General features: G+C 37.4%; 1 protein-coding gene across 7 annotated transcripts in view; it reads right to left on the minus strand.

The window, feature by feature from the left end:
• Positions 1–17467, minus strand: part of LOC106790906 — a 57153-nt gene that overhangs the window by 14827 nt on the left and 24859 nt on the right. For 3 of the 7 annotated variants that reach the window (XM_014756161.1, XM_014756160.1, XM_014756159.1), the window contains exon 1: positions 12381–12999. The exons of 2 other annotated variants lie outside the window; for them this stretch is intronic. In XM_014756161.1, coding sequence (XP_014611647.1) covers positions 12381–12612 — 232 coding nt within the window. In that variant the 5' untranslated portion in view covers positions 12613–12999. Of the gene's footprint in view, positions 1–12380; positions 13000–17305; positions 17331–17467 lie in introns of those variants that run through there. 2 more of the 7 variants (XM_014756165.1, XM_014756162.1) reach the window with 2 other exon arrangements.

Consider the following 17467-nt stretch of genomic DNA (forward strand, 5'->3'; position numbering starts at 1 on the left):
AAACCCACCGAATCTCCAACGGAATATAAAACGTACTTCTGAATCATCGTTATGCGTTTCCTTCCCCCTCCCCACCCCACCCCACCCCTACCCTACCCTACCCTACCCTACCCTTTCGCTTCCCAACACGTACATCTGAAGAAAGCGCACGTGCTATACGTCCACGTTACCGAGGAGGAACGAAACGATCCGAGGGACGTGCTATCTGTCACGACGAAGATGAAGAGAGCAAAAGAGAAAACTGGCAAATCAAAGTCAAGATCGTTTAATAGCTAAATCCTATCGGATTTAGAAGCTATAAGTTATCATTTGTACCGGTTAATATGACCATTCGACTAAATTTGACCATTACAAACATTTATATTATGATTTGTTTTGTTCTGTTTCATTTGATCATATTTTGTGTAATTAATTGTTATTTTATTACTTTATTTATTTGATATTATAATTACTTTTTTAATGTTTGTCTTATTAGCCTCAGTGTTGTAACCATTGGACAACACACTTAGATATTTTGAAACGATATTTTACGAACAATCTTATATATTATCAATGAAATTCAAAAGTGTCATTAACATTTAATTTGAAGTTGTATTAGATAATATTTTAACGATCTGAAAAAATAGATAAATAAAAGATTTTCATTTTTATTCGCATGATTTAAACGCAACAATAAATGATTTATACAACAACAACAACAATAACAAAATAACTAGTAAAAATAATCTCATATATACTTTTAATATAAATTTAAAATTAAAAATTCCTTTTATCAGGAATGTATTAGTTATGTGTTTGACTTGTAATAACAAACACTGTTACAATTTCAATGGGGGAAAAAAGTTAATATTGCAAATTTATGTTTAGCAAAAGATAAACATGGCGAATCTTTACGCGAAAACGTATATATAACACCATATAAGTCTAAGGTATATAACGCTGCTATCACGTCGGTAAAAAGAAAAAAGATGCAGAAAAGGAAAGAAAGAAAAGAAAAGAAAGGAAAAGAAAAGGAAACAACACAACGCAACACGCTTCACGCTACGTTATTTGCTCTTTCACGCATGGTACAAACGCGTGTGTAACACGCCTGTCCATAGTTTTCATTCGTCCGCAGGTGAAAATATCGCGGGTCGGTTAAATCCCTCTTCTTCTTTCGCGCGAGCTTAACAAAAGGGAAAGGGAAAGGGAAAACAAAAAGGAAGAAAAAGAAAATAATAGTTTTAGTAGTAGTAGAAGAAGAAGAAGAAGAAAAATAGGGAATAATAAAACGACAGGTTGTTGCAATTCGTATGCTGCATTTCTGCATAGACGATCGCACACGTGCACCAATCACCACTATCACACAACAACCCCCATCAACCAACCACCAATTCAACACATACATACATACAAACGGAACGTGGGATGCGCATTTTGTAGCTCTGCCGAAAAAAATGTGAAAAGAAGTGAAAGAAAATGGGTGGAAAAGGGGAAAGGAAGAAAAATAAAAAAAAATAAAAGATTCTTCGCGAAAATTGTTCAACCGTAACAACGCACTCTCTTCTCTCTCTCTCTCTCTCTCTCTCTCTTTCCTGATGGTAAAGAGAGTACGAGGAGTAGGAGCCTCTCGCGATATTATGCACCTTCAAAAAGTTCGTCCAACGACGCGTAAAATCCGGAATAATGAGAGAGTGAGCCACACACACGCACACACACACACGGACCTTCCGAGTTAATTCGTTCTGCTAACTACTCCTTTCCTGTTTCTCTTCCTAATCCGAAGGAAATAAAAAAAAACAAATTCAAAAGAATAAAAAAAAGAAAAGAAAAGAAAAGAAGTAAACTTAAAAGCACAAAATCCTACAGCAAGCCAGGCTCTTATCGTCATATGGATCGATTAAAACGAGACAACTTATATCTATTATAACAAAGTTTAACTCGAATTTTCTCTCCTTCTCTCTCTTTCTATTTTACTAAAGCTTCTCTCACTCTCTCTCTCTCTCTCTCTCTCTTTCTCTCAGAGATAACGTTTGTAGGAGAGGTCGGTCGGTAGAATCCGAAGCAACCGTTCCGAGCTCGTTCAAAACTTGTATAATGATCGTTTCGCCAAGTGGTGAACGTAAAAGGTTAACGTCAACGAGTTGGAGACTACGAAAAAAGACGTTAATAATGTTAGCCGAGTTTTAGGTACGTTAGGCTCCTTGTATCGTCTCGTTAATCTCTTGTTTCTTTTTGTCTTCTTTTTTTTTTATTTTTTTTTTTTTATTGACTTTTATTCAACTAACCGAATCACAAGACGCGATCGATCGAAAATACCAGAAAAGATCAAAAGAACTGATTGGAGTAAATAATTAATATTCGCTATAGAAAAAACAAAAAAAAAAAATTAAAGAAAGAAAAAACTTCTTCCGGTTTTATAAAGAGATCTAAGTTGTCCACAGGATGACATTCGTTCAGTAACATTATATACATATAGATAAGTTGCTTTCCGTGTGGGTGTATTATAAAATAAGTACTTTGGTTTGCTTGGTCGGGTTTGTAACCGTTGGTATCGTCGTCGTCGTCGTAGTTAACACCTGCTTTCGTGGCTTTCCACCGTGCAATCTTGCTACAAAAAGACATACTACAACACCGGCGCCGGATTAAGTGCCATGCGTCGAGACATGGGTGACAGCGTGACACCGCCATTACTAGGACTCCGTACTTCGTTACTAGGCCAACCACCACCACACATACGTAACTTAAGTAAGTAAAATACATATATATATATATACCATACACCTAACTATTTCCTTTCGCACCAGTGACCATGTACCAATCTATATAATCGATATAGTCAAGCAAGAGATAAAACCAAAGTAAGACACTTGAAAAAGAAAAAGAAGATTTGAAATATGCTACGATAAGGCGAGGGAAAAAAAAGAAAAGAAAAGAAAAGAAGGAAGGAAGGAAGGAAGGAAGGAAACTAGTTTGGTTGAAAACTGACGATACATTGACACCACCGTAGGATTTGTGCCGTTACTAGGCCAACTCCTCTCTGCACGCTCTATTTTCACCGTTGAGCACACGTTTAATGCACGCCGCCGCTGTTGTTGTTGTTGTTGTTATTCCTCTTCGTTCGGCCATTCGTTCGCTTATTCGCTCACTCGCAAGTAGTTAACTCTTTCGTCCGTCCCGTTCGTTCACCATCACATGCATGGACCGTACAAGTACACCGAAGAGAGGAATAATACGTGGGACCACGCCTCTTGGTTGCACGAACACTACTTTTCTTCTCCCTCTTACGTCTAACTAACTCTTTAAGAAAAAAAATAAATAGAGAGGTAGAGAAGGAGAAAGAGAAGGAGGAAAAAGGCTTTCGAATTTCCTTCTTTCGAGTCTTATTCTTATTCTTCTTCTTCTTCTTGGATCTACGCTTCGTGGAGCTCGAACGTTTTTCGACCGGAACAGGGAACGTCCTACGCGTCTACTACTACTACTATTACTACTACTACTACAGAATCGAAACCGGATTACTCACTCACGTTTCCTTGCCCTCGCCATTTTTGTTCTTCCCTTTATTATTATTATTTTTCTCCTAATCTATTTACTTTTGTTTCTTTATACCTATTTCTGATATATTTCGATAATAGTCCAGATCAAATAGCAATTTGTTAAATGCCGATTCTAATCTATTACGATAAATCATCATCATCATCATCATCATCATCTCTTTATTGGAAGTTAGTTTTTCTTATCGTTTAATGGAATCTAAGTAAGATTTCTCATTATCCCTTTTACTTTTATCGCAACTACGGATGATTTCCGATGAACAGAAGTTGCTTGAATTTTCGGATTGGGAGATCGCGATTAAAACAAGCCTGCCTCTCTCTCTCTTTCTCTCTCTTTCCATCCAACTTTCCGATCGTATGGAATAATCGATGGCCTTGCCGTTTCTCGGACAAGCTTTTGCACTTACAGATTCGACCAAGCCGAAGTCGCGAGACGTTTTATTCACCGTCAAAAGGTAGCATGTAAATCCGCGAATTCTTTAATCTCTCTCTTTCTCTTTCTCTCTTTCTATCTATCTCTCTCTTCGCAGTGATTTCTACAATGATCTTTTAACTGTAGTTAAAGAAAAACCCACGAAAAGAGTAGTATTCTTTTAAACGATATTCCCATGGCAGTCGGCCAAAATTCTCCCGTATCGCACATTTATTTTCGAATTTCCAGTGAAATGCATGTCAATGCAAGAACCTATAAAGATAGAAAGAAAGAGAGAGAGAGAGAGAGAAAGAGAGGGAAAGTCTCGTAGATTAAAAAACGAGAAGGTCCATTAAATTTCTATAAAATTTCTTTGGCAGGTTTCCAATCGGTAACCACCGACACGCTAGGGAATCCAAAATACCTATATTAAAAAAACGTGCATACCTTTTGGGGTGGTATCGGGTGGAAAAGGAACGCGAAAGTCGATTTATAAAATACATACGTTATAATATTAATTCGTATATTGGTCCTTAATGGAATTGAATTCGAACTAGTACTAGTTTTGAATACGAAAAGACGTTGGGCGAGGGGAGGAGAAGAGGAGAAGGAGACCTCAAATTATTGCCCACGTTCGAAAAGTTAACAGAGACTTTTAATTAAATTCTATATTTATACATACGTGTATATTTTTATATCACATATATTACGTGTATACGTTGGTGCACTGGAGAAAAATGCAGTATATTCAAAATTGCATTATCGAATTTTTTCAGGGGAAAAAAAAGAAACAACTATTATTACTATTAATTCATTATCATTGATTTTTAATAATATCTAAATCGATCCGATATAGATTAATATTAGTGATTTAATCTATATGACGATTAATGAAATAATCGAAGAGACAAACGACGACATTAATTGGTGAATGATAGATACACCGAATAGAAAAAGAGAGAAAGGAAAAAAGGAGACAATTTTTAGTAAGGTGTATCCCGTAAGACGAAACTCTCGAGCGATTAAGGTTATTCGGTTGTCGGTCGACGCCAATGCCTGAAAGCAGGTCGAGTTGCATTATTCTCACAGCTCGTTACTATCACGTAGTACCGACTCGAAATCGTAGTAGCTTCGTCGACACGCCGTCGACGTTACTTCGATGGGAAACTTTTATTATTCGATGAAATTATTCGATGCTTCTACTACTTCACCCACCTCCCTCCCTCATCCTTTCTGTACCGCAATGCGAGCCGAGGAACTTCCTTCTATCGAAGGAATACGACGACGAAACTCCGTAGAAAACGGAATAACAGACGGTTATTCGATGATCTTCAAAAAAAAAAAAAAAGATAGACGTCTCGATAACATTCTTATTGAAATTGAATTTTCGTTGACTACTCGAAAAGAAGAATTCCAGTTAGAACTCACTTTTTCGGTAATCCTGTCAAATTTACAATATCTTTTGAAGAAAAAGAAGAAAAAGAGGATCTCTATGAAGGGAATATGATCGTACAAAGGTAATGGTGTTGGTGTTGATGGTGGTTGTGTAGTAATAATAGTAGTAATAATCAAAAGTAATCGCGAGGATCCCTCAGATATTACGATTTAGTAGTATCTCCCGATGATCATCATCCCGAAGATTTCGCGAGTATGTAGTAAATGGCAGACGTAGAGAGAAAATTTCGAGCCGTCGTAACCAGAAATGGCTATGACTACTGCGCGAAATTACGAGGTGTTGGTTTGTTAGAAGAGGAATAGAGAAAGAGAGAAGAGATGAGAGGTAGCGTAGGAGCGTGCAAATGAATTTTCCAATGTCCTACGAAAGCCTTGGTAGATCTGTAACATAGAGTGTCGTCTTTCTACGAATATCACCTAAGCTAAGTAGTAGTAGTAGTAATAGTAGTAGATAGAGAGTACTAGTAGGCAAAAGTAAAGCTCGCGTACAGCTCGTAGAACGAAGGCAAGAGCAAATCTCCTCCGATTAAGGTTACTCGAGTTGGTGGCTGACGCCAATGGCGCAAAGCGGGTCGCTACATTATTCTTACTGCTCATTTCTACCATGTTGCGGGCTCCGTAACACAGCGACAAGACTATACGGTACCTTCGCGCGAACACACACGTACACACACATATATATGTACCCACTACTCTCTCATACATACGCATACGCGCAGCCCATCTTGCGGCTTTGTCGTCCAATCCTCGACCAATATATGGTTAGCAGTTCTTCTCATCGCGAGAACATCGAATAAACGAAAAATTTTTTCGAGGACAACTCCTCCTCGTTGCGTTTAACCTATCCTACCTTTTCTTAAAACGCGGAGGTGGTGAATATATCCACACACGACGCTCGCGCACGTACTCGATCTGAAATTCCTTAATTGGCTCAACAGAAAGATTCCTCTCTTTCTCTCTCTCTCTCTTTCTTTCTCTCTCTCTTTCTGTTTACCGAACTCTACCTACCTCGTTGGTATGTTCACCAAAATTCGAACGTACGTACGTACGTACGTCTGGCTGGCTTCTACGAGGTGAAAGTAACCGATTCGTGAGAAGTGGTTAAAATTTCGAAAGAGAGAAAGAGAGAAAAAAATATAAATGCGAACATACTCCCGATAAGCTTTTTGATAATACGAATCGAAAGATTACAATATATTCGTTTGTTATATTATATTTTGACTTTGAAATAAAGCTCGAATATAAAGTTAAGAAGGTATGACAAACGTCAATGGTCTCTCTCTCTCTCGTCGTATATGTTTCCGGATTAAATGTTAACAAAGCCGCAAGATAGCGTCCGTTCGGTGGACGTATAATGTAAAAATCGATATGTATCGAAAGGTTGAAAGCGTTATCGTGGAAAACGGATTAACGTCAATGTTACTACGATACGATACGATACGATACGATACCTCGGCGAATCGAAGACGAGAGTCCATCGGATATGATCTAATTGCTTCGTCCCATGAATTCGAGTTAGTATACGTGAACCAAAGGTATCTATGGTTATACTATAATACTATATGGTGTGTGCTGGTTATTGGTATATATATATATCGTGCAACGCTAACGAAAGATTAAATCGCGCGCGCGGAAAGCGCGAGAGGCTAAATTTATGACGCGAACTACGAAGAGACCACGGTGAGAAAGAGAAGTAGAAGTAGAAGTAGAAGTAGAAGAAGGTATATATATATACGTGAACGAGCATACACATCCGGGGATGTTTTAGAATGGAGGAAGGGGGGCAAAAAGATTTATCGGTGCTATGAATTATCAAAGCGATGTACCTACATCGCTATGGATTCCAAGGAACGCGAATACGAGTTCCTCTCGTGTTGGAAAAGATCGGACATTTGCCGTACCATAAGAGATGCAATCGTATGTTACGAAGAGATGATGATCTCTCAACCCCTCCCCCTCTTCCACCACCGTTAGATCGTTATGGGTTATGGTGATTTTTGTCTAACAAATTGGCGTTAATTGCAACGACAATTTATAGGATTTGATCGTGTTAGAACGTTAATTGTATGTTAACACGAATATGCCATATCACACGAGATTATTACACTTTATTTTATAGAAGATTTGTTTGAAACACTTGACACCGTAATATCCCTTTTTCATATACATATTTATAGAAAAGAACATCTAAGATAAAATCTTGATCGACTAATTAGATGTTCTTTTTTTCCTTCCCTCAATCCATTTCAGTTCGTCGAGTTTAACTTGTCAAAGTTCGATCAAAATCTTGAACAAGTATAAGAGGAGTATGAAAAAGAGGTCTATCCGGATCCCCAGGTATGAAACAAAAAGACCGTCTGGTACTACTAATTAATGCCGGTGGATTGGAAAGGATAAGATGAAAAAAGTGTAAGGAAGGCGTCAGTATTATCGGCAAATAATGTTGTGTCCTGGAAGAGAGGGGTTTTGAAAGAAAAAGAAAAAGAAAAAGAAGAAGAACAGGGTGGAGGAGGGGGGCGGGCGGGTGGTCGGTTAGTGCGTGTTCAAAAGCCGCGACTAAAAATACTAATTCTATTTCGAGACCCAGGCGGAAGGTCAAGGCGTGCTAGAAACGGCCAGTAACGCGAGGAGGAAATATGTATATATCTTTGTAAGAACCAACCTATAACCATTGAATTGTTCATAAAGTTCATGAAGATATAAATGATACCTAGAAATACTTATTTGACATAAGTACCAAGAAGAAGAAGAAGAAGAAGAAATCAAAAATAAAAATGTAGAAAGAGTATAATTAAAGATCTTTAAACTGGTTAGAAGTTAGATCTAGCGGAAACATCATTTCCCATGATAACCGAACTAAGAAAAAGATGGGAAAAAAAAAATGATAGCAAAGGATAAGGAATCCCCCTATCTAATATAACGTCGTGTATCCTTCTTTCCTCTATGCGTATGTCTCTTTCCATCTAAAAGATATCTTTAGAAGCTTCTTAAACGACCACTTCCTTAGACTAGTTTGCTTTGAGACTTTGAGAGAGTGTACTACCTCTTACTTACTTGCTTGCTTGCATATCCTTCTTCCCACAGCCTCCTCCTCCTCCTCCTCCTCCTATTCTTATCCTATTCTTCTCCTTACCTATTGAATTATTCGACTTTAAAATACGAATTCTCTATCGAAAGATCAATCCCTTTGGAAAAAGTATTATTAAAACCTTAGAATATTTCTTTTCGACGATATGTGTTCTCTTCTTTCATGTACAACAAAATCTCACGTGTAGGATATATCAGAATACGAGTTTCCAATAGGTAAATATATATCTGTTATATGGCAATCGAATGAATATCGTTATTACCAGCAAGCTGGGTAGCACAAACAGCTACCATCAATTTATACGCACCTGAGATACGAAAGAATATCGGCGGCTGTCTGTCCGTACGTATGTCCGTCCGCCGATCCTGGCAAGCTAACGCAAGCTTCGCTACTTTCTCCGGTGAAATGCCAACGAGTTAGGCACTACGTGAGAGATTAACCGAGCATGTGCACCAAGTTATACTCACTCTCTATCTATCTATCTCTCTTTCTCTCTCTCTCTCTCTCTTTCTCTTTCTCTTTCTTGTTCGTGCTATAGCTAGCTAGCTAGCAAGCTCCTGTTCCTGCCGGTGGTAATCAAACCGAGTTCTCCTCTTCTCCTCTTTTCCCTCTCCCTTTCTCTCTCTCTCTCTCTCTCTCTTTATTTCTCTCATCCTTCTGCGTTAAGTAAACCGTACCGGTTTCCCGTATAACGAGAAACTCTAGCGTAGCCGACTTCATTCGGCGAAACGACATGTCGACAGTGATACATAACCGAACACGAACACCACCACCACCACCACCATCACCAACCACCACCATCATCATCACCATCGCCATCAGCACCTCTACCTCCTTCCTACTAATTTTAGCCGCCCCTTCGTAATTGCTACGTAATAAAGACCCTTTAAGTCGTTCATACGAGTAAATTCTACGATTAAGAACTTATATCTATCTTCTTTTATCTACGATTAAATTTCGTATTTCTAATATAAAATAAAATATATAAAATATAAAATATAATATAAGGATATAAGAGAGGAAAAAAGCCACGGTAAGATCACGCGATTTTCGTAATACAATTGAAAAGATAAGAGGAAAAAATTCTTGGAGGAATAAAATTGTCTTGTTGTCTTAAAGCAAACGAACTATGAAAAGAATAATGAGAGAAATCAATGTTTCTTACATATATAGATATGTAAATACGAGGAAGAAAAAATAAAGAGAAACAGAAAGTTAATGATTGATTCCTTCGAGTTGAGTGAGCAATCTGTTGAACGAAGAAGAAGTCCTATCGAAGAAAAAAAAAAGAAAAGAAAAGAATAAAAAAAGAAAAAAAGAAAAAGAAAGGGATCGAATTCGAAAGGAAAGGTAAAACGATTGTGAAAGGTGCGATCCAAGGGTTTTCCTATAGCATACAAAAGAGAGAAAGAGAGAGAAAGAGAACATGAACAAGGTGAAATCGTCGACGTTCCAACGGCAGCACTAAATCACCGTTAAGTGTCAGCTCGTCCCCAAGGTTAATTGATGAGGGAGGGCTAATTACAGGCGATGCTTGACCGCTCGCACGCGAAATTACGGAGAATTTGTTAAGATGTTTTTACAAAAGGCCCGCATTCCGGTCTCGAGCGTTCTCGCATTAGGCGAGAAGCATCCAGCTGCTTCTGCTTCTGCTGGTTGCTGTTGCTGTTACTGCTGCTTCTGTTGTTGCTTGCTGGCCTGCTTGCCTGCCTGCCTGCCTGTTTGCCTTTACCTTTTGCCTGTGGTTTCTTCCTTTTCTTCCTTCTTTCCTCCTCCTCCTTTTCTTCTTCTTCTTCTTCTTCTCTCATTCACTCAATTCCTTTTCTCTTTTTCCTCATGAGAGGATCCTGAAGGATCCAGCTCGCGAGAGAAACTCCGAACGTCAAACATTTTCTTCTCGCGTTCTTCTCGGAAATCCTTGACCTGAGATTCCTTATAACTTCTTCTTCTTCTTCTTCTTTCTTCTTTATTCTTCCTTCCTCCGTTCTTTTTCTTCATCCTCCTCTTTCTTTACTCACCTCTCTTCTTCAACCATCGGTTGACTGTCCATGCCAAACCGATTGAAACTTTTCTTCTTTTACTAACTCCTAAATTTTCTTTTCTTTCGTTTATTATTTATGCTAAGAAAAGTATCCTCATTAGCTTAAAATCTACATTTTGTATTTTGATCTATAATGAAGTAAAAAAAAAAAGACTAGACATTCTCCTAAGTTGAGTTAATTTAATATGTACGACGATATGATATACTTTAACGAAGCTTTCCTACTTACTACGACTAAGATTCTTTTTCCAACATCGATCTACCTGCTGCTCGTGAAAGTCTCGAGAAACGAGGAAACTTTCTTCTCCAGTCATGAATCGCACCGATTTCAAAAGGAGAAAAGCCAATGCTAGATTAACCAACCAACCAACCAATCAACCAACAAGCCAACCACCTATCGTGCTTCGAAAAACCTCACAAAAATCCTACCAATTTTCGAAAAGCAAATCAGTGATTCAATCTTTATTAGAAAACATAAATAGAAAGAGAAACAGATAGATAGTTAGAGAAAGAGAGAAAGACAGAAAGATAATTAAGATGCTGTGAATCAGACAACTTAACGAAGAGCTTATCGTTTTCCCCCATGGCCCATTAGTCGAAATCTAATATCCCAATTATGAAATTAGCCCCGGTAGAGAACAGGACGGTGGTGTACGATGCAGGGAACGTTATTGCAACTAACCCAAGGACGGAAAGAGAAGAAGAAAGAGGAGAATGAGAAGAAGAAGAAAAAGGTAAAGGAGGAATAAAAACCTCTGGCATTCTGCCACGTCCTTCCAACCGAAAGTCGACAGTACGGGACCTCTTAAACTCGCTTTCGTGCTTGATACTTTATACGTTTTGTCTCGCACGTACTAACATATATATATATATATATATATATATATATATATACATGTATATACATGTATATAGAAAGAAACAGAAAGAGAGAGAGAGAGAGAGAGAGAGATACATTGATACATTCGTACGTACATATCAACCGAAAGTCTCTCTCCTCTTTCGTACATTATTACCAAGGAGTGAGTTCGCGACGAGAGGAATTTATAGAACGCAAGGATTTTCTCCGGCGAATGAACAACCCGACGTGTGTGTATGCGCGTATATGATCAATTCAAACGAAATGTTATATTTTCTATTCATCTTTCCCATATCAGACTTTCTATCCTTCTTCTTCTTTTCATCAATCAAGCAACATTGAAGATATGGAAAAAAGAAAGAAAGAGAAAAGAAAATAGAAAATGGATCAAAATCGGAAAAGAGTTGTAACTCGTAACGCGTGTTACGAGAGACACGGCATAAGAGAAAGAGAAAAAAGAAAGAAAGGGAGAGAGGGGAGGGGGAAAAATAAAAGGATGAAAAACAATAAGAATAAAGGAAGAAAAACGGGGATATTAAAACGCGAGAAGGACTCGCTGAGCTTTCATGGATACCGCAAAGCGTAATGAAAAGGCTCGATGCGACGCACGTTGCGGTTGTCGCGTTCAACGTAAACGTGCTCGACCAAAACGTAGTAGGAACAAGACTACAAGTATTATCTATGTAACCGTATATATATATATATATATATATATATATATATATATATATATATATATGTTGAATGTGTGTATGTACGTACACACACGTGAGAACGTTCGCCGCGATGACGTTAGGGTCAGCTAAAGATCGTAAATCAAGGTCAAGCTGGCTGCTGCAGTGAAGCTTTCAAACGAATACATTTGAAACGTTTTACGCAGTTTTACTTCACCTTGCAGAATATTAGAAAAAAAATTTGATGTTCTCTCGATTTTATATATATATATATATATATAAATTTTTTTTTGTTTGCGTGTCTTTTATTCATTTTACCTCTGAGCAAGTAGGCTGCTAACATCATGTCCTTGAGCTGCGGCAGATAGAGGCCATTGAGTAAACCATGGTTCAAGTAGTTCATGCTCGGATTGGAATTGTAGTTCAAGCCTGGAGCAAGATGATGGTTCAGCTGATGCAGGTTCGTCAGATGACAGGGATGGCTTAGTCCGTGATTCGGGATTTGGCTTTCACCGAGCAGCTCGCAAATCTTACAACGATTCTTCGTCATCTTTCTTTTTCTTTTTCTTTTACTTTTCCTTCTTCTTCTTCTTCGTCTTCTTCTTCTTCTTAGTACTTTGAAACGAGAGACTTCAACTCGGGATCCGCACTTCTCTCGACAACTTTCGTACTTCCTTTCGAATGTATGAACACGTAGTATGTGTAGTAAATATACGGATATATACACTCGAGCTGTTTTCGTGAGGTTTTTTCAATGTCCTTCTCGCAAATGCGTAGTACGTAATAAAATATATATATATATATATATATGTATGTATGTGTATGTGTATGTATATATATATATATATATATATTGAAATTTTCTTAGAGGATCCGTTGGCCGTATTCACTTCTTCTTTTAGTCCTTGTCTAAAAGCAAGAATAAAGAAAGACATTTTTTGGGAACTAGCCCGAAATTGTTTGATATAGTGATATATAGTAGACCGTGAACTGATTAAAAGGAATTTTCGAAGCGTGCCAAACGACAAGCTCGAGGAAGACAAGTCGCTTTCTCTCTCTCTCTCTCCCTTTCCCTTTCCCCTCTCTTTCTATTTCTCTCTGTCTCTCTCGAGTATTAATTACAGCCAACACAGCAACAATTTTCGCGATACCGTGAATAATCTGTCGAGTCTCGTTGATATTCTAGCATATACGTAATATACCTATGTAACTACAACCAATCGCGAACTATGATTTGTGGGAGAGTCGATAGATCGTGATACGATTTTCCAACTCCCTCTACCTCTACCTCTACCTCTACCTCTACCTCCCCTCCCCTCCCCAAACTCCTGTCCCTCCCTACTCCCCTCTCTCTCACTCTCCAACTCTTTCACGCGTTATCGCATTACGACTTATCAGTAAAATACCTGGCGACCTGACCACTCTTTTCCTACTTCATACGCGAACCTCCTCCTCCCTCCCTCCCTCCTCCTCCTCCTCCTCCTCCTCTTCCTCCCTCTCTATATACTATCATTTCTCTTTCGATTCGATAACTCGTTTCGTTTCGTTTCGATTTTAAAACTAGATAATTCGAAAACGCTTAACAATTCTTTTTTCGATACCACAATTTTTTTTTTTTTTTTTTTTTTTTTTTTTTTTTTTTTTTTTTTTGAATAAATTACAATATTTTAATTTATTCAATCTATCTATTTTTATCTCTCTCTCTCTCTCTCTCTCTCTCTCTCTCTCTCTCTTTCTGTTCGTTTTTATTATTAAAGTAGAATTACCTTCGGTACGCGAATGGAACAAAATTTCGTTCGCCACACGTTTCCTATTCATTACAATTATAAAAAAAAAATCATCCCCATCGAGAATCAATGGGAGTGTGACTTTTTCTACGCGATACGCAAACTTCTATACTTTTCGAATTCGTAATAGGTTTTTTACGCAACTTTTCGTTATTATGTCGAACTAGATAATTCAAAAATGTTTGAAAATAAACTTTTCTTATCTAACATCTTTTCGAATTAATTTCAAGTAACATTTTAATTTATTCGATCTCTCTGTCTCTCTTTCTCATTCTCTTTTCTTATTTATTATTAATATTAAATTACCATCGTTACACGATTAAAACAATATTTTCCTTCCACGTATTCATTCTACTCGCAATTATAAAAATCATCCTTCATCGAGAATCAATGTGAGCCCTCCTATTTTTCCCTCTTTCTACACCATAGACAAACTTTTACTATATTATATCGTTACTATTTCGAATGTGTATAACGCATTTCATTTCAATTTCTGACTACCTAATTATTCGAGGAAACGTTTGAAATATATATTTTATTCATAGGCAACATCTTTTTACGGGTTATATAAATATCAAACAAAAATTTGCGTTAATAAAATATGAAATTACCATCAATACAATGGGAACACAATTTTCCATCCAAGTTTCCAACTCGCAATTATAAAAAATCATCCCTATCGAGAATCAACGTGAACCCTTCCTCCCTTCCTCCCTCCCTCCTTCCATCCCTTTCAACCCAATCTTCCTCCATTAAAACTAACGATTCTCTTTCGCTTATTGTTATTTTCTTCCCACTCGTGAAAACTCGACGATTCTTAAGCCACAAGGCTTCCTTTTCCTCCTCCTCCTCCACCACCACCACCTTTTCCTCCTCCACCTCCTCTCCTTTCTTTATTTTCCTTCTGAGAAACAACGCTTCTTCTTATCGAAAATAACTTCTCGCGTTAAGTTGGAATATCGTGTCTGAGAATTCGCTTTAAAAGCCTATCGCTAAACGATTCGGTTGATCGCTTTGCTACGATTTACTATTCGAAAATAAAACGTTACATACGTACGTTACGACGTACATGCATACTTACATGCATACTTACATACATAGATACGTAGTACTTATTTGCTCAAACAGGTGTAACGAAAAAGAAGAAATAAAAAAGGAAAAGAAAGAAAGAGAGAGAGAGAGAGAGATAAACAGAGGTACGGTTGATCGAAAAATATTTGCCTAGCGTATATAACGCGAGACGCGCTTTATCAAAAAAAAAATGAAAAGAAATAAAAGGAAAAAAAAAAACCAGAAAAAAAATACTCATCGTACGTAGAAAATGAATGACGTAGAAGTCGCGAGCCAAAATTCAATTACAAAATAGAGTCACGTTACTTTTATTTTTCTTGACAACGGACTATCTACTACTACCTACTACTATTACTGCTATTACTACACATCACTATGTTCTGATAAAAGCGTACTAACGCGTTATTTGCATAATTAGACGTTTTATCGAGGTAAGACAAAAGGTAAACGTTGAGTTGCTTCGATGTTACTTTACTTATGACTTGTTAGTTAAAATAAAACTAATAATAATAATAATAATAATAATAATAAAAAAGGAAAGAAAACAGATAGACTAACTGGATAAGGGTTTGATATGAAGGATAGGAGGGGGGTGAATCGGTTCTAGTAACTCATGTAACATAAACCTATACTATACAGTAGCTATACACATTCGGAACTTACAAATTAGAGTTTCATTTCTTATCACTGATCGTTCCGCTTGATTTTATATAAACAAAAGCGACTACTACCTACTATTACTATTACTATGACGAGGAGGAGGAGGAGGATGACTACGATGACGACGGATAAAAGAGAAAAAGAAAAAAATGTAGCGGCTAGAAAGTGGGAGCACGTGAAACGGTTAACTCAGCAAGCGAGATAAGCAGCCTCTTATCCACCCTCTTCTCTCTACCTTTTACTTCCCTTTTTTTTTTGCTTCTTCTTCTTCTTTCTTTCTTTCTCTCTCTCTCTCTCACTCAGTCTCTTTTTCTTTCCTCTAACTTTAACGAAGAAAAATCACGCACGAGTTCGAGATGACAAAGTGTTATTATCATTCTGGTTGCTTTTTTTTATCTTTTTTTTTCGTGGAGGGGGAGGTGAACGTTTTTTTTCTTCTTATATCTTATTTCGAACGGTAACGATGAATGCGACTGATATTATAATCCTCGTAAAGAAAATGTAATTTTCTAACGAAATATCTAACGGGACGTTTTATAAATATTGCGAGACAACTGGTTGACAAAATTTTGAGCGTGTAAAAAAAAAAAAGGAAAAAAAGAAAAAGGAATGTCACAGATACGTTATAGTAAATAGCAAAATTCGTACGAAAGGGAACAAGGAAAGAGAACATTAAACCCACCGAGGAGAGAAATTAACTTCATAAACTTTCCACGCTCGGGTTTCTCTCTCTCTCTTTCTTTTTCTCTCTTAATCTCTTCTTCAAAGACAATATTCTTTGTCTCTCTCTCTCTCTTGTAGATCGAAAACATACGAGTTCACGTTCACGGATGAAGAAAAAGAGAAAGAGAATTTTCTTCGTTTGACGCGTTAACCGTAAATGAGTCGTGTTAGTAATAAAAGTTCCTTTTCTCTCTCTCTCTCTCTCTCTCTCTCTCTCTCTCTCTCTCTTTCTCTTTCTCTTTCTCTTTCTCTTTCTCTTTCTCTTTCTCTTTCTCTCGATCGATGTGCCCACACTAGCTCGTGAGAAAATAATTTTCTTGTTTCTCGAACAATGCGACTATCGAAAGTTAATAAAAGAGAGAGTGAATGATAAAAAGAGGGATATATATAAAGAAAGATAGCATATATATAGAATTGCCTCGCAAACGTTGTTAGATCAATTAACGTAAAACGAACGAAGGAACGAACGAACGAACGAACGAACGAATAAAGCTTTGACTGAATTATCGAATAGTCTACTCGCACAAGAGTCAATTGATAAACATAGCTAATAAGTAACAGCAACTCGTTTGAGAACGTTGTTTTATTCATTCGATTCAATAATTCCGAATAAAATTTCTAAATTTCTACCTTCGAATTTTCCCACATGTTCGAAAGAAAATTGATCATCATCATCATCGCATGAAAAATAAGTTAACCAAATGGAATGTAATAAATTTGAAATAATATATAGATCATGTGTCGATTATTTTTCGTAAATGTCAGCATTCCTTTGACGATATCATCATCATCATTACGTTCATTCTGGTCCTTCAATTTTATTATCCGAGAAATAAAAAGAGAAAGAAAGAAAGAAAGAATCGAATACACTCGTAGCAGAAGCAGCATTTCCTCTTTGGGTTCGTGGCATTTTGCCACCCTATGTCACCCCCTCGTTTATACAGACGGCAGTACGGAAACTTTTTATCGTAGAAGGAACCGATAAGCATGTTGGAGCCATACCGTGAGTCATACTTCCGGTCTGGACTGGACTGAACTTGGTGGTGCACTTCGTCGTACTACGCGTTCTTCCAAATGTTATTCTCCTTCTTATAATTTATCCTTAAGATCAACGAATAAGATCAACAAAGATCGACACACCGATCGATAAGTTTTCTTTTCTTG

The sequence above is a fragment of the Polistes canadensis genome, unplaced genomic scaffold (genome assembly GCF_001313835.1).
Source record: "Polistes canadensis isolate GaletaPanama2010 unplaced genomic scaffold, ASM131383v1 scaffold_268, whole genome shotgun sequence".
Classification (NCBI taxonomy): domain Eukaryota; kingdom Metazoa; phylum Arthropoda; class Insecta; order Hymenoptera; family Vespidae; genus Polistes; species Polistes canadensis.